Genomic DNA, 18,427 nt, shown 5'->3' with positions numbered 1-18,427 from the left:
ATAGGTCTTGCTCTGTGCAACACTCAAAGGCATGAAAATTAAACCTGGTTCAATGGGAAAGCCAGTTCCATCAATTAACGTGCAAGTAAGTTCTATTGATTTGTTGCTTTTCAATAGCCATTAAAGATTCAAATTCTGAACCGCAGTGTTTCTTTTTCAATCTTCTTTGCATCAATTGCTCATTGTATTTCTGAAATTAGAGCAAGAAATGACAGCACATCACTCCAAAAAAGCAATTCTTATCCGTAATTAAAGTTTGTGCATTCGAGGTCCTCATGTAGCCTTTGGTTCTTTTTCCAATCATCTTAATTCTGTATACTGTAGTCACTGACCTTTCTACAATTAAAGTTACCTTTTGGAAAAGCCATGGATCTTCCAATCTCTAAAAAGGCTTTCATTAATACAGTATTTGTAGAAATGCCCAGAATGTCCCAACATGTACAACAACTGACAAATTACATTTTTGTGGTAATTCACTGTGGTTCCTCACTCTCCTGTAACAAAACAGATAAAATATGGACAGTAATGTGCCTTAAACACAACAGGAGAGTGACCAATCCTTATATTTTGTTGGACTTTGGAGATGTAAACTGCAGCATCTCCTCTGTACTTTTCCAAATACTGCAGCACACCTCAGTACTTAAATTCACTACTTTCTAATTCCAAGGTGAGACTACTACCAATGAGCCAAGCTGGCAAGAATAAACTATGTTTTAAATGTTGTGAGAAAGTCTGTACAGTTGGTTTCACTAATGTCTGCCTGGTGGAAATGCTATAGATAGAAGCATAGAAGCATGGTCAATGCGGACAAAGCACATCCCAAATATTTTCCCATCAGAATGTACTTCCAATGTATTATGAGAGAACCTTTCACCGTAGACATAGCCTTGTGTAACATGGAAATGTCAGTTCATTCATGCCTTTGGCACTGCACCTTCAGTTTAACTTGAAATCAAAGGATTCCAACATGGTGCCAAACCTTCCAGGAGAACTAGGCAGGATATAGTATTATGGCAAGAGACCACAGTTTATATGTGCTGCAAGTTTCTAATGTATTAGAATTTGGGAATGTGGTTTCTAAAGTACAGGTAAATGGGACTTTGGTTTTATGTCTGTGAAGGAGACTTGTTTCTTTTACAACTTCAGAAAGTTGTTTTTTCTGAACAGGCAGTTCCGAACAGTCTTTCCAAAAAAACATGAGACTTAAGTTAAATAGCTGAGCTACCTGTAAAATTATTTGCTGAAGCATTTCAAAAGCTAAACTTCTTTGATAGTGAAAATAACAGATGGCCAAGGCCCACAATCAGGTTTCAGTTGAGAAGATAAGGTTCATACCAGCAGCAGAGCAGTTTAGTTTGTGGCAGACTTCAGAGCTAGAAAGAAGTCTTAAACTATGTTAGCAGTTCAAGTAGACTGGGCATTACAGTTAGGAAAACTCAAAGAGGTGATCAATGTCTGTTCATTTTGGGTGGAGACAGCAATGAAAAGAATCACATTTGGTAAATGTGCAGGAAGTCCAACAGGAGACATTTGCAACCTTGTCAGTTGGTTAAGAAATCAAAATCTGAGATGAATGTCTGTAAAGAATGGTATTGAGTTTTTTTTTAATTAATTCATAGGATGTGATCACAGCTGGCTAGGTCAGCATATACTGTCCGTCCCTAACTGCCCAGAGGGCAGTTTAAGAGTCAACCACATTGCTGTGAGTCTTGGAGTCACATGTAGGCCAGACCTAGTAAGGACAACAGTTTCCTTCCCGAAAGGATATTTGTAAACCAGACGGGTTTTTTCTCCAAACAATCAACAATAAATTCACAGATGTCATTAGATTCATAATTCCAATTTTCTTTTTGAAATGTGAATTCAAATTCCCTCACCTGTCATGGCAGGATTCACACCTGGGACCTCAGGACATTACCTATGTCTCTAGATTAATGTTCCAGTGATAACACCAATAGGCTATTGCCTTCTCTATGTTGAATAGTTGAAAATAGTTCAACTGTTCTTTGTGATCTTTAAGATAAGATGTTCTTCAAATTGTCATGTATATAGCTATGCTTTTGTTTTCTTTTGTGTAAGAAGGTAATTTTCTTTTTTTGAAGTGCATTTGATGGCTTATATGAATATGTTCGGTGACTGACCATCAGAGTCACAAAATTACAAAAAATAAAACTTACGGTCTATCAAGTTGTGTTTCACTCTGGAAACTGACTTGTTCAGTATTTCATCATCTAGATCATAACATTTCTTTTTGTAAACATTCCTTCAGAACGTGGAACAACTTCGACAATGCATGTGGTAAGTGGTATAGTTTACAGTAAATCTGAGCACAAAAACATTCCAAGCAGTCAACCTAATTTTTTTTTATGAATTGGTTATCTCTGCTGCCATTTGCACATTTTTTTAATTGTTATCCTTGTTTCAGATTATTGATGAAAATCACAATGTGGTTCCGCCTGGAGTGGAAGGTCAAATTGCTATTCAAATGAAGCCTGTTAGACCTCTTGGCCTCTTTTCTGGATACATTGTACAGTAATCATATTTTAAATATCTAACTGAAAGCTATAATTATTTCATGTGATGGACTTTGGCTTAATTGATAAATTTGTCAATTTTTGGTTTCATGAATCTTATTAATTCACGGTGAATGAAACATTGGAACTTTAGCAAGATTTACTCAACCCATTTGACCTCTCAAATCTAAAGATGAACGTGTTCTTCATATCATTGGTCAATCTCAACATGATAACTTAATATTCTGGACCAAAGCAAATATTTTCGTGAAGTCCAGGACAAACAGGGTAGTTATCTCTGGATTACTACCAATGCCATGTGATAATGAAATAAGAAACAGGGAGAGAGTGCAGTTAAGCACATGGCTACAGGACTGGTGTAGGAGGGAGGGCTTCCATTATGTGGATAATTGGAGCACATTCCGGGGAAGGTCAGACCTGTACAGTAAGGATGGGTTGCACCTGAACCGGAAGGGCACAAATATTCTGGGAGGGAGGTTTGCTCGAACTATACTGCGTGGTTTAAACTAGATTGCCAGGGGGTGGGGAACCGGATTTATAATTCAAAGGATGAGGTATTCAGTCTTCCAATGGACACAACAGGGAGTGAGGTTGTTTATAAAGAAATGTGGTCGATGAAGCATAATTAGGAACACAGAGATGGTTTGAGGTGTGCATACTTCAATGCTAGAAGTATCAGAAATAAGGCAGATGAACTGAGAGCATGGGTCGGTACTTGGAACTACAATGTTGTGGCCATTACAGAAACTTGGGTAACTCAGGGAGAAGAATAGTTGTTGGAAGTTCCAGGAGTTAGATGCTTTAAAAGAAATAGGGAGACTGTAAAAGGAGGCGGGTGAGTGGCATTGCTAGTCAGGGCTAGTATAGCAGCCACTGAAAGGCAGTTCGAGAATGATATGTCGACAGAGTCAGTTTGAGTTGAGGTCCAGAACAAGAAAGGAGCAGTTACTTTATTGGGGGTTTCTACAGACCCCCTAATAGTTGCAGAGAAGTAGAGAAGCGGATTGGGAGGCAGATACTGGAAAGGCGCAGAAGTCACAGGGTTGTAGTCATGGGTGTCTTCAACTTTCCAAATATTGATGGAAACTTTTTAGTTGTAATGGATTAGATGGAGTGGATTTTGTCCAGTACATTCAGGAAGGATACCTGACACAATATGTAGATAGACCAACACAAGGAGAGGCCACTTTGGATTTGGTGCTTGGCAATGAACCAGGCCAAGCGTTAGACCTATTGGTTGGACAGCATTTTGGCAGTAGCGATCATAACTCTGTTACTTTTACAATAGTCATGGAAAAGGATAGGTACATACAGCAGGGTAAGGTTTATAATTGGGGGAAAGGTAATTACAACTTGGTTAGGGAAGAACTGGGTAACATAAATTAGGAACAGAAGCTGTCAGGGAAGAGCACTATTGAAATATGGAGATTGCTTAAGGAATGCATACTGCATGTGCTCGATGTGTTTGTCTCTAGCAGGCAGGGAAGATGTGGTCGAATGACCGAACCTTGGTTCGCAAGAGAGGTTGAACGACTGGTTAAGAGGAAGAAGGATGCTTATGTAAGGTTCAGGAAACATGGAACGGAAAATGTTCTAGAGGGATACTAGTTATCCAGGAAGGAGCTGAAGAAAGGAGAGCTATAAGGGAGCATGAGAAAACCTTGGCAGATAGGATCAAAGAAAACTCCAAGATTTTTTACACATACGTGAGGAATAAGAGAATGACCAGAGAAAGGGTAGACCTGATGAAGGATTGTAAAGGGGATTTGTGCATGGAGCCTAAAGATATAGGAGAGGTCCTTGATGACTACTTTTCTTCGGTATTCACAACTGAGAGGGACCTAGTGGTAGAGGAGGACATTGTGAAACAGGCTGGTAGGCTAGAGGAGGTTGATGTTAGTAAAGAAGATGTGCTCGGAATTTTGAGGAAGTTGAAGATAGCTAAGTTCCCTGGGCCTGATGTGATTTATCCAAGGATTCTATGGGAAGTGAGGTAAGAGATCGCAGGGCCTTTGGGATGATCTTTTTGTCCTCATTGTCCACAGGTATAGTGCCAGAAGACTGGAGAGGCAAATGTCATTCCCCTGTTCAAAAAAGGGAATAGAGATAACCCTGGAAATCACAGGCCAATTAGTCTTACATCGGTGGTGGGCAAATTATTGGAAAGGGCTTTAAGAGATAGGATTTATGATCACTTGGAAAGGCACAGGTTGATTTGTGATAGTCGGCATGGATTTGTGTAGATCATGGGTGGCACGGTGGCTCAGTGGTTAGCACTGCACCCTCACAGCATCAGGGACCCAGGTTCGATTCCAGCCTCAGGTAACTGTCTGTGCAGGGTTTACACATTCTTCCCCGTGTATGCATGGATTTCCTCCAGGTGCTCCGGTTTCCTCCCACAGTCCAAAGATGTGCAGGCTAGGTGGATTAGCCATGCTAAATTGCCTGTAGTGTTCAGGAGTGTGTGGGTTATAGGGGGATGGTTTTGGGTGGGATGTTCTGAGGGTCAATGTGGACTTGTTGGGATGAAGGGCCTGTTACCACACTTTAGGGAATCTAATCTGATCATGCCTCACAAATTTATTGAATTCTTTGTGGAGGTGACTAAACACATGGATGAAGGTAGAGTAGTGGATGTGGTATACATGGATTTCAGTAAGGCACTTGATAAGGTTCCCCATGGTAGGCTCATGTAGAAGGTAAGGAGGCATGGGATGGGGGAGATGTGGCAAATTGGATTCAGAATTGGCTGACCCTTAGAAGACAAAAGGTGATAGTGGATGGAAAATATTCAACATGGTGCTCAGTTACAAGTGGTGTACCACAAGGATTTGTCCTGGGTCCTCTTCTGTTTGTGATTTTTGTAAATAATTTGGATGAAGGAGTGGAAGGGTGGATTAGCAAGTTTGCAGACAATACAAAGGTGGTCGCATTGTGGACAGGGTGGAGGGCTGTTCTAGGTTATAAAGGGATATTGATAGGATGCAGAGCTGGGCTGAGAAGTGGCAGACAGAGTTTAACCCTGAAAAGTGTGAGGTGATTCATTTTGGAAGGACAAACTTGAAAGCAGAATACAGGGTTAACGGAAAGATTCTTGGCAGTGTGGAGGAGCAGAGGGATCGTGGGGTTCACGTTCACAGTTCCCTGAAAGCTGCCACCCAGGAGGATATAGTTGTTAAGAAGGCGTATGGTGTGGTAGCTTTTATTAATAGAGGGATTGAGTTCAAGAGCTGTGAAGTTATGCTCCAGCGATACAAAAGCCTGGTTCGGCCACATCTGGAGTATTGCATCCAGTTCTGGTTGCCTCATTACAGGAAAGATGTGGAGGCGTTGGAAAAGGTAGAGAGGAGATTTACCAGGATGTTGCCTAGAGTGGAGGGACAAGGAAAGATTGAGAGAGCTAAGGCTTTTCTCTTTAGAACGACAAAAGATGAGAAGTGACTAGATAGAGGTGTACAAAATGATCAGAAGTATAGATGGAGTAGACAGCCAGAGACTTTTCCCTAGGGTGGAGGTAGCTATTATGAGGGGGCATAATTTTAAAGTGAGTGGAGGTAGATAAAGGGGAGACGTCAGACATAGGTTCTTTACTTACAGAGTGATAGGGGTGTGGAATGCATTGCCGGAGAGGGTAGTGGAGTCGGTCTCATTAGGGGCATTTAGATAGGCATATGGATGATAGTATAAGGTAGGGGTGGAGGTTAGATAGACCTTAGAATTAGGGTAAAAGTTTGGCAAAACATCGTGGGCCAAAGGGCCTGTACTGTGTTGTACTGTTCTGCGTTCTAAGTCTCTGAGTACGTGGTGTACATTTAATCCATGTTTGACTTTGAGGTGACCTTTGGCACTAGATAAAAGACGGTTAAAAACATGAACCAGCTCTCAATCTCTTGACTTAGTTTTTCCTTGTAGTGGGCTGGAAAATTTAACAGGGGTAGGTCAATATTGATTAAGCACAGAACTGACACATACTTATCAAATAACTATAAGAAATGAAGCAATGACCAGGATGCTCAACTTAAGGCGGAGCAATGCTCCAGAGATTTGTTTCGGGTCTTGAGCATTTGCCATTTCGATTAGCTCTTCAGAATATATGCGGGTTGGCTATCTAAGTAAAAGCACTCATCAGGTTAGGGAGGTAGAATAATCTATTATCAACAATACTTTTTAAACAAGAGTATCTGTTGCAAAGTTACTTTCCAATCACATACATTAACTGGGTTGGTTCATTCAAATCTCTTTGCCACATCTCCCTTTTCCCTTGCCAAGCCTCCCCAAGACATATTTCCTAACACCATCAAACTCGCCACCACCCACAATTGTACTAGCTCTGTATCTACAGATTTTATTTTATATTTCTTTCCAATCACTTCCATCTGAACCCCTTGTCTTATCTGAGATAATGGGAACTGCAGATGCTGGAGATTCCAAGATAATAAAATGTGAGGCTGGATGAACACAGCAGGCCAAGCAGCATCTCAGGAGCACAAAAGCTGACGTTTCGGGCCTAGACCCTTCATCAGAGAGGGGGATGGGGGGAGGGAACTGGAATAAATAGGGAGAGAGGGGGAGGCGGACCGAAGATGGAGAGTAAAGAAGATAGGTGGAGAAGGTGTGGGTGGGGAGGTAGGGAGGGGATAGGTCAGTCCAGGGAAGACGGACAGGTCAAGGAGGTGGGATGAGGTTAGTAGGTAGCTGGGGGTGCGGCTTGGGGTGGGAGGAAGGGATGGGTGAGAGGAAGAACCGGTTAGGGAGGCAGAGACAGGTTGGACTGGTTTTGGGATGCAGTGGGTGGGGGGGAAGAGCTGGGCTGGTTGTGTGGTGCAGTGGGGGGAGGGGATGAACTGGGCTGGTTTAGGGATGCAGTGGGGGAAGGGGAGATTTTGAAACTGGTGAAGTCCACATTGATACCATATGGCTGCAGGGTTCCCAGGTGGAATATGAGTTGCTGTTCCTGCAACCTTCGGGTGGCATCATTGTGGCAGTGCAGGAGGCCCATGATGGACATGTCATCAAGAGAATGGGAGGGGGAGTGGAAATGGTTTGCGACTGGGAGGTGCAGTTGTTTGTTGCGAACTGAGCGGAGGTGTTCTGCAAAGCGGTCCCCAAGCCTCCGCTTGGTTTCCCCAATGTAGAGAAAGCCGCACCGGGTACAGTGGATGCAGTATACCACATTGGCAGATGTGCAGGTGAACCTCTGCTTAATGTGGAATGTCATCTTGGGGCCTGGGATGGGGGTGAGGGAGGAGGTGTGGGGACAAGTGTAGCATTTCCTGCGGTTGCAGGGGAAGGTGCCGGGTGTGGTGGGGTTGGAGGGCAGTGTGGAGCGAACAAGGGAGTCACGGAGAGAGTGGTCTCTCCGGAAAGCAGACAGGGGTGGGGATGGAAAAATGTCTTGGGTGGTGGGGTCGGATTGTAAATGGCGGAAGTGTCGGAGGATAATGCGTTGTATCCGGAGGTTGGTAGGGTGGTGTGTGAGAACGAGGGGGATCCTCTTGGGGCGGTTGTGGCGGGGGCGGGGTGTGAGGGATGTCTCGCGGGAAATGCGGGAGACGCGGTCAAGGGCGTTCTCAATCACCGTGGGGGGGAAGTTGCGGTCCTTAAAGAACTTGGACATCTGGGATGTGCGGGAGTGGAATGTCTTATCGTGGGAGCAGATGCGGCGGAGGCGGAGGAATTGGGAATAGGGGATGGAATTTTTGCAGGAGGGTGGGTGGGAGGAGGTGTATTCTAGGTAGCTGTGGGAGTCGGTGGGCTTGAAATGGACATCAGTTACAAGCTGGTTGCCTGAGATGGAGACTGAGAGGTCCAGGAAGGTGAGGGATGTGCTGGAGATGGCCCAGGTGAACTGAAGGTTGGGGTGGAAGGTGTTGGTGAAGTGGATGAACTGTTCGAGCTCCTCTGGGGAGCAAGAGGCGGCGCCGATACAGTCATCAATGTACCGGAGGAAGAGGTGGGGTTTGGGGCCTGTGTAGGTGCGGAAGATGGACTGTTCCACGTAACCTACAAAGAGGCAGGCATAGCTGGGGCCCATGCGGGTGCCCATGGCCACCCCCTTAGTCTGTAGGAAGTGGGAGGAGTCAAAAGAGAAGTTGTTGAGTGTGAGGACGAGTTCCGCTAGGCGGATGAGAGTGTCGGTGGAGGGGGCCTGGTCGGGCCTGCGGGACAGGAAGAAGCGGAGGGCCTTGAGGCCATCTCCATGCGGAATGCAGGTGTACAGGGACTGGACGTCCATGGTGAATATGAGGTGTTGGGGGCCAGGGAATTGGAAGTCCTGGAGGAGGTGGAGGGCGTGGGTGGTGTCACGGACATAGGTGGGGAGTTCCTGGACCAAGGGGGCGAAAATGGAGTCCAGATAGGTGGAGATGAGTTCGGTGGGGCAGGAGCAGGCTGAGACGATGGGTCGACCAGGGCAGGCAGGTTTGTGGATTTTGGGAAGGAGATAGAAACGGGCCGTGCGGGGTTGGGGAACAATGAGGTTGGAGGCTGTGGGTGGGAGGTCCCCTGAGGTGATGAGGTCATGAATGGCGTTGGAGATGATGGTTTGGTGCTCGGGTGTGGGGTCATGATCGAGGAGGCGGTAGGAGGTGGTGTCGGAGAGTTGGCGTCTGGCCTCGGCGATGTAGAGGTCAGTACGCCATACTACCACTGCGCCACCCTTGTCTGCGGGTTTGATGGTGAGGTTGGGGTTGGAGCGGAGGGAGCGGAGGGCTGCCCGTTCTGCGGGGGAGAGGTTGGAGTGGGTGAGAGGGGTGGAGAGGTTGAGGCGGTTAATGTCTCGACGGCAGTTGGAGATGAAGAGGTCGAGGGAGGGTAGGAGGCCTGGGGGTGGTGTCCAGGAGGAGGACTTGTGTTGGAAGCGGGTGAAGGGGTCAGTGGAAGGAGGGTTGGGTTCCCGGTTGAAGAAGTAGGCATGCAGGCGAAGACGGCGGAAAAACTGCTCTGTGTCCGACCGTGACTGGTATTCGTTGATGTGTGGTTGTAGGGGGACAAAGGTGAGCCCCTTGCTCAGGACTGACCGTTCGTCCTTGTCTTATCTGTTCTCTTGACCTATTTCCATGAAGCTGTGGACAACTCAGATTTCCTTACTTGAGCCGATGCTAGTTGATATTATCATGTGTGCCTTAAAATAGGAGGTATGCCCTCCTTTTCTGATGAAGGGGCTAGGCCCGGTGCATCAGCTTTTGTGCTCCTGAGATGCTGCTTGGCCTGCTGTGTTCATCCAGCCCCACACTTTGTTATCCTGGCATGTCCGCGTTCTACCTGCAGGTACACTTTTACCAGAAGTATCTGTTAAAACTCCAGGGAAATAACTTATCAGCTTTTTTTTAAAAATTCATTTGTGGGACATGGTTGTCACAGGCTGGGCCAGCATTTACTGCTTGTCCCCAGTTGCCTTTGAGAAGGTGCTGATGAGCTTCCTTCTTGAAGCACTGCAGTCCATGTGCTGTAGGTTAACCCACAATACCCTTAAGGAGGGAATTCCAGGATTGACTTGTAGGGGAACTTGCAGGTGGTGGTTTTTCCATTTATCTCATTATTTTCTTTGTTAGCTTTTTTTAAAAATCAAATCTACCATGAACTTCCCTTTAATTTATTTTTAGGTTCCTTTGGACCACTGCTATCCCAGATCTGGTCCAAAGAGCACATTGAGAACAACTGCCATCAGAGTGCCCTAAAGGGCTTAAGGACAGCTGAACTAAACCAGGAGCTCAAACTCTTTTTGGCAACTGACTTGGAAGGAACAAAGTACAGCATAAGTGAAATATGAAAAAATGCAAAATTACTCAAGTAACTCTAATTTTTTCTTGAATTAAGAAAATGATTTGATAAAGCATTTTTAACATCAAAGAAGGCGATTTTGAAGTGAAAAATTCTTCGAACTACAAGAGCTCTAACCGGATCTTTTGCCATGCATCTGAACTACCCTGACTATAGTTATGTAAGAGGCATTAACAAAAGTATGTGCCCCGATAATGTTCAATGTAGGATTGAATAGGTTTCCTTACACAATTGTGAATCAGGATTATAAGCAAAAAAGGAAAAGATGTCCCTCTCTCTTTTGTTTTTACTACTTATTCAGGCTAATTAACTGATGCTGCAGAAGTCTTTCAAAGTGTGACATGGATATCTCAGGTATCTGTGTTACAGGGAACCTCTACTGGCTGTTCCAACAGCAGGGCCTGTCAGAGCTGAAACCTTTCCTGTGAAATAAGATGCTTTCTGTGATTACTCAAAAGCTGTTTTGATCTGTTTTTCAAAAAGAACAGTACAAATGATTGCTTGGATCCAAGCTAAGCGTTTACCAGACGTTTGAACGCTTCAATGGGAAAATTAAGACCACTTTTCACGCATTAATCACAGTGCCCAAGGGAAATAAAATAGCCCAATAAGGCCAACACTTATGTTTTATTTACTATTTACTTCTGAGTTATGTTGAGTTCCTTGGAGCTTTTTACTGTGAGGCCTATAGAGTTTTATCACCATATCTTGACAAGTACCTATCCCATTCCCATGTTATCTCTTACAGATGTTTCTGGCCCCAAATTTCCACATGCCCTTCCCAGAGCAACTGACCACTCAGCAGATATCCATTGATAGGCAACCATTCCTCATGTTCATGCCATTTTTGAAAGGCCACTGTGCGCCTGGACAGGGTCTAGCAGTCTGGTGCTGTCCTTCATGGAAAAGCAGCTCCAAGGCCAACATTCCTGTGCACATGCACTTCTATTTTCTCACCCTAGTCGCAATTTAACCACTAGGCCACACACTTTAGATAGCTTTAGATACATCCTATCTAAATCAGCACTGTCCTTTCTTCAATGCCCACTGTAAACCCACAGATTGTCATTTTTTAGCAGTGGAACATCATATATACACAAAAAAATTGGACAGGTATAAACTTGAGCTTTTAGTATAGAAAGCAAAAAGGAACACAAACAAAAGCAAAAGAGGCTGAAACTTGCCTCAGCAATACAGACCAGATTTTGACATCACGACCATTAAGCATTCAACAACCCTTGATTATCTGCTGCACCCAGCTCTTACGAGTTAGTGTCAGTGAGGTTCTGTCCTGGTAGTTGCACCCAATGCAGCTGAACTGTCTTCCGGCCAATGACAGCTTCCACCTCCTCAGAAGACAGCCCCCGTTCCACTTGGTCTTCAGCATCTATCACATTGTCTCTCTGCCCGCTGCAATTATGCGAAGTCCAGCACACCAGGACGATACAGCACATTTTGTCTGCACTATGCAAGAGGAACACCCCCCAAAGGCAGGTCCAAGCAACAGAACCACATCATCAACAGCCCATTACTCAACCAGGAGTGGGATAGGGCAAAGGCACAGGTGGCATTAAATCTGTGCTCGCACCAGAGGTTGCACAATGGTATCATGAGCTCTGGTCCCAGTCAGTAGTCTTCGTACACCAATAACCAACCACGTACGGCACCTATCAATGCTTAATCAGGTGCATGGTTGGGCTCTAATGATGACATTGGTACCAGGAATCACAGGATGTTCCAACAGTAGGCAGTGCTTCCGTCCATGACATGTGGGAGAGTACGAGTGGGGTACCATAGAAATATAGTGCATAGCCAATGTAGGGTGTTTGGGAGGACAGCTTAAGAAAATCTACCAGACTTTTCAGAGAAAAACCCTCTATTTAACTCTCCAAAACTGATACCTAGCTGATATCTGGTGAAATTCAGCTCAATGGCTCCATATCGTTGAGAATAAAATATAATCTACAGTCATTCAAATACTCACCCTCATTCCTGTAAACTCATTCCCCCTACCAAAACAAGTTTTTTTTTAAATTCATCTCTGCATGTACTTTTGGCACAATGATATCTTCTTACCAGTTCTGTCCAGATGATCTGCAGGAGCATCTAGGCTGCTACTTGGGATGGTGCAATTAGAGACAGCTTAACAGCTTGAATTAATTCAATTTTTAAGGCTGCTGGAATGCAAACAACATTTGATGGTACACTTGTATTAATGCTAAAACTTTCTTCACCAAAGTACAAACAATAATCCCACCCTATTGCATCCTGCAAGAAATTTCTTCTCAATCTTCAATGGAGTTTTAACAGTTTTAAAATCTAATATATGTCCAGACTACGTCTGTGCCTAATTCTTTGGGCAAAGGTGAACTTGTGTTGTCTCCATCATTTGAATGAATGGAGAGTATGTTCCACACTAATTCTAGACAGCACTGGAAGGTGAGGATTTGTCCAGTTATTATTTATGGATAGTTCTGGGCAGAAACAATAAAAAAAATTATGAACAAAGTGGTAAAGATTAGATTTAAGGTCATCAAACTTTGTAAAGGCCTGACCGTGACAAGTGCTTTCTGTGTTTCAAAATGTTTTCTAGTATGAATAGCACCCTGGTAGTTTTCCCTAACACTATAACAATTTGATTGAGAAAAAGGCTCATATTAAAATGGGATGCAATTTTAAAACTACAAAGCCTATATTTACAAAATAATTTAATTACTTATGTTTATGAGAGGTAAATCATGCTGGACAAATCTGCTGAAGTCTTTTTTAAGGAAGTAACTAATAGAATAGAAGGGAGAACCAGTGGATGCGGTATATTTGGATTTTCAGGTTTTTGACTAGGTCCTTCAATAGAGCAAAGTTAAAGTACATAGGGTAGGAAGCAGTAGATTGGCATGGATCAAGAATTGGTGGACAAACAGAAAATGGAGTGTGGGAATAAAGGAGTCTTTTTCTAAGTGGAAGACAGTGAATAGTGGAATATCACAACAAGCAGCGATCAGCCCCACGTTACTCACAATATATATGAATGATCCGGATGAGGGAATCAAATGCAACATTTCCAAGTTTGCTGACAACACAAAGCTGGGCAGGATTGTGAATTTTTGAGGAAGCTTCAAGGTAGTTTAGACAAGTTGAGCGAGTAGTCAAACTTATGGCAGATGCAGTATAATATGGCTAAATGTCAAATTATATACATTGATGTGAAAAATAGAAAGAGTATTATTTAAATGGTGAGCTATTTGGGAATTATAGATATACAAAGGGATCAGGGTATCCTTGCATATCAGTCGATGAAAGACAACAGGCAGGCAAACAATTACGAAGGCCTTGCCTTTGTTGCAAGAGGATTTGCATTCAGAAGTAGAGGTTTCTTTACTGCAGTTATACAGGGTCTTGGTGGGACCACACCTGGAGTATTATGTGCAGTTTAAGTCTCCCGACCAAAAAAAATGTACATGCCGTAGAAGAAGTGCTATAGAGACACATTAGCTTGATACCAGGGATGCCAGGACTGTCATACTAAGCAAGATTTCTTCAAGCCATCTATTCACAAGAGCTAAAATGGGTGTCAAGGGATCAGGTTGAAACATATAAAGTTTTAACAGAACCAAATGGACTGGACACAGAGCACATGTTTTCCCTTGTTGGGGAGTCTAGAATCAGGGAACAGAGACTCAGGACACAGAGTAGACCATTTAGGACTGGGTTCAGGATAATGTTCTTCACTCAAAGGGTGGTGAAACTGTGGATTATTTTTTTAAAATCACAGAAGGCTGTGAAGACCAAGTCACTTCCATATTCATTAAAAATATAGTTTTCTTTTCAGATTTTAAAGGTATCAAGACATTGAGGAAGAAAGTAGGAATGTGGCATTGAGTTAGAGGATCAGACATGATCATATTAATGACTTGACAGGCCAATGGCCTATTCCTGCACCTAGTTTCAATGATACTTTTGAATTTTGAGCTTATTTCTTTATGTGCTGCTAGGCTGATCCAGAACAAACTGCTGCAGTTCTACAAGAAGACTATTATCTGACTGGAGACTGTGGGCGAATGGATGAGGATGGATACATCTGGTTTCACGAAAGATCAGATGATGTAATTTTATCAGCTGGGTATTGTGATCTAATTATCCACATTTTATTTATTCAATGTTTTACTGTTACACACTTGAAGTATTTAGCATTGCTGGTCTGCTATACTTCATCACACAAAGAGAATATTTGGGGATTAATTTGCTAAATATTAATTCTAATTTTAAAACTGGTCTTCCTGCTATGGGATTGTGTTGTGAAACTTGAAATGGTTCAGTAAAGACCTAGAAGGATGTTGCCAGGGCTGGAGGGTTTGAACCATAGGGAGGGGCTGAAAAGACAGGCTATTTTCGCTGCAACATTGGAGGGGCTTGGATAGGATGAATAGCCAGGGCCTTTTCCCTAGGATGGGAGAGTCCAAAACTAGACGGCATACGTTTAAGGTGAGAGGGGATAGATTTAAAGGAGAACACAAGGAGAAACGTTTTCACACGGAGAATGTTACATGAATGGAATGAGCTGCCAGAAGCAGCAGTGGAGACTGGTACAATTACAAAATTTAAAAGGCATCTGGAGGGAAATATGAATTGGAACGGTTTAGAGGGATATGGACCAAATGCGATCAGATTTATCTAGGACATCTGGTTGACATGGACAAGCTGAACCAAAGAGTCTGTTTCCATGTTGTACATCCGTGACTCTAAAACATGACTTAAAAATAAAACTGTCAAATTTAAGTAAAGATTAACTGCAATGACTGAAGTTCTTAGTATTTCTTTAGGTAATAAGCTGCTGTATTTGAGATAATCAGTTAACATAGCTGGACAATTTGTAAATAGAACAGTGACAATACAGAGTACAATCTTTAAAGAGCTTTTGAATCCATAATTAATATTTTTATAATGTGTACTTGTGACAAGGGATGGGAGAAAAACGTGCAATAGCTTACACAGCTGAATAGATCAAAAACATATCGTTAAAGAGTGACTTTTGCTACATGTAGATACATATAAGAAGAACCAAAGTTGAAACTGTTTTTAACTGGAAAAAGACGTGGAGGAGAAATATTTATTTTACTTCATAGTAAAGCAAATGAAATATCATAAAATAAAAAAAAAACATGACTCAATACCATGATTATTGGAGGTCCATTCCATCGTCACCAAATCCTATCTGGCACTAAAATAAGAATTAAATCTGAAGATGTTTTATTAGCTGTGCTTCAGTGCACAACGTGACAAGGTATTTCCTAAGATTTAGTTCCTGGAGGAGATCATTCACTAAGGCCATTCTTGCATTCCAACCAGCAACAGGCTCAGGAGTGACAGCAGCAGAAAAAGTGGGCGTAGGTCACAGTGGAGGCAGAAAATATCTCCAAGAAAATCTTAAAAATATACTGCTCTTGGTCATTAAAAAAAAGTGAATCGTGAACAAATGTCATGCATTGAAAATGCTTTAGTGAAATTAATGATCCAAATAATGCAACTCCTTATTCTAAAATGTTGCAGGTATCGTATTGGACCATTCGAAGTCGAAAATGCACTGGCAACACATCGAGCTGTGGCAGATTGTGCTGTGGTTAGCAGTCCTGATCCTATTAGAGGAGAGGTAAGCTTAGCAACAAGCAACGTATTAAAAGGAAAATCTGCCACTGGATGAGAGTTTAAGACTAATCTGCAGATATCATTAGAGCGAATTATGTCCTAATAAAATCACATTTAAAATTTTGCTCAAAATTTTCAACAAGGAGAGGTCTTTGTAGGCAGTAGGCACAAAACTGTATTTATGTTATTACACATTTGATGAAGCATTAAAGATTTAAAAACCAAAAGAACCATTGCTATTAGAAATCAGAAACAGTAAGATTAAGATCTGAAAGTGTACGAACTTTGCATTTACATCTCCTTCAGAAGTACAGCAATTTAAAATCTGGATTTTAAAAATGCACAATTTGCTGGCAAAATCAACTGTTTTATTTGCACAACACACACAGCAACATAAAACAGCTTTCTGAAGTGGGATGGTCATGTTTTGAAAATTTTTAATTTTCCTGTTTAAATGATTTTTCTTCGTTTAAGGTTGTGAAGGCATTTATTGTTCAAAATGCTGCATATACCTTGGCTGATCCTGACAAGTTAATCCAAGAATTACAAGATCATGTCAAGAAAGTCACAGCACCATATAAATATCCAAGGAAGGTCAGCATTTTACCTGACTTGATTTCCTAAAATAGAATCACAGCTATTAATAACAGCTTGCAAATTCAGTCACCTCACTGGGTGGTGAACAAGAGCATGTCAACGTATTGTGTATTTTTATTACAGATCAGTTAAGAAATATTTGTCACCATTTTGAGATGTTATTTGATATCAGTTTTTAAGCCACAGTTTCCTAACAAGAGACAGACGATTTTGTCAAATGTGATCCATGCCATGATACTTGTAAAACTACAAGCACTTTTGAGGATCTGTGTTAGCTGTTTTTCTTGTTTGCATGCATCTTCATTTTCCAAATGGTTCTGTTTGCATGACTCCCTTTGAACATTTAATTCCAACATGGATTTGTCTGCAGCTATAAGCTACCACATGGTTTTTCATGCAGATAGCCATAAATCCATCAGTGTAGAAAAATTCCCTGGACCTTTCTTTATTTAAAATTTCACTTTCAGAATAGTCTTTTATATGTTTGACAAGAACTTAAAGAACTAAAACTCTGGCAAGGAGATAGAAGTGCAATGAACATGCAGTAACAGGAACTACTTCTGTTTTCTCCACAGATTGAATTTGTGAAGGAACTGCCCAAGACTATTAGTGGGAAAGTGAAAAGAAGTGAGCTACGAAAGAAAGAATGGGGACAAAGCTAAGGCCTAAATCATTCTTGTACAACGTCATAGAATAGAATCGATAAAAAGGCAACAATTTTAATTTGATTAATGATCTTAAAATAATGCGAGTTACATGATTACTGATTGATATAAGGCATAACATAAAATGGATTTTGTTCAAAATAATAAAAGAGGAATTTATTGTGAACTTGCAATATATGTCCTTTTATCTGCTCTTGGTCATTTTAAAAAAGTCAAACAGCAACACATCTTTCTATCCCAGGTGCAAGTGTATAATTATTACAACCAGAAATGTCATACATTGAATAATAGCCTATGTTTCAAGTGCCTGAATTTTATACAAAACTGTTCACATTGTAACTAACTGGGGAAGAATCATGTTAAATTCAAATATAAAGGCCAAAATATGACCACATGTTTTCAAGTGAAATTTGACCCAACATTGGTGTCTGAACTGAGAAATAAAACAGAATACGTTATAAATTCATAAGTCACAGACAGTATTATGATGATCAATTATCGTTGATGTGATCCAGGGCCAAGGAATAGAGTTTAATTCCAATTTTAAAAAGGCATTGCACCTAAATGATGCAATTTTATCTTACACCAGAAATTAGTCTTCAGAATATAGTCGACAAAATATATTTGAAAAGGAAAGGGAGCATAGCTCTTCTGGTACTGGGCGAGTAACTCAAATTCCACTCTAGCATGTTCCAAAGTTGAATAAGTTTCGTAATTATTGCGGGCTAATATTAGATAGCATAAAATCTCAAATGGTTCTCTAATGTGCCTCGGTGTAGGAAGTCCATCACATCTACCCAGTCAAGCCCACTATCTGTGTTGATTCTTAATCACCCTTTGCGTGCAATTTGCTACACCATGTCAATGTTTGGTGATAAAGAGCAAACAATTAGTGAAAACAAACAGTGATGAACCAGGCACCCTATCGAAGGAGATTGACAACTGCAAACCACTCGGTCTCCAGATTTCCAACAAAGACAGAAGTGTCCAGCCAATTTGGTTTACTTCACAGGATGAGCAGTCGAGTGGACTAGACCACGTGTCCTGGATACAACCTAGTTCAAACATTGAAGACCTACGGACCATGACCAGCTATCCTGAACATGCTGTTCTGTTATGACTATGGCAGAGATGACGAGAAATCATAGTGCAGGTGACTAAATTAGAAGATAATTTCATTATTACTCTACTAAGGCTCACTTTCCT

General features: G+C 42.0%; 1 protein-coding gene across 10 annotated transcripts in view; it reads left to right on the top strand.

The window, feature by feature from the left end:
- Window positions 1–17,387, top strand: part of LOC125462178 (acyl-coenzyme A synthetase ACSM3, mitochondrial-like) — a 45,381-nt gene extending 27,994 nt beyond the window's left edge. For 3 of the 10 annotated variants that reach the window (XM_059654100.1, XM_059654099.1, XM_048551839.2), the window contains 6 exons: window positions 5–85; window positions 2,426–2,527; window positions 14,309–14,436; window positions 15,864–15,963; window positions 16,434–16,553; window positions 17,132–17,387. In XM_059654100.1, the coding sequence (XP_059510083.1) occupies window positions 5–85; window positions 2,426–2,527; window positions 14,309–14,436; window positions 15,864–15,963; window positions 16,434–16,553; window positions 17,132–17,218 (618 nt within the window). In that variant the 3' untranslated portion in view covers window positions 17,219–17,387. Of the gene's footprint in view, window positions 1–4; window positions 86–2,425; window positions 2,533–10,138; window positions 10,284–14,308; window positions 14,437–15,863; window positions 15,964–16,433; window positions 16,554–17,131 lie in introns of those variants that run through there. The other 7 variants (XM_059654101.1, XM_059654103.1, XM_059654102.1 and 4 more) reach the window with 7 other exon arrangements.
- The last annotated feature ends 1,040 nt before the right edge of the window (window positions 17,388–18,427 follow it).

The sequence above is a fragment of the Stegostoma tigrinum genome, chromosome 23, assembly GCF_030684315.1.
Source record: "Stegostoma tigrinum isolate sSteTig4 chromosome 23, sSteTig4.hap1, whole genome shotgun sequence".
Taxonomy (NCBI): domain Eukaryota; kingdom Metazoa; phylum Chordata; class Chondrichthyes; order Orectolobiformes; family Stegostomatidae; genus Stegostoma; species Stegostoma tigrinum.
The sequence above is the reverse complement of the archived record's forward strand: the minus strand, read 5'-3'. Positions and strand labels throughout refer to the sequence as shown.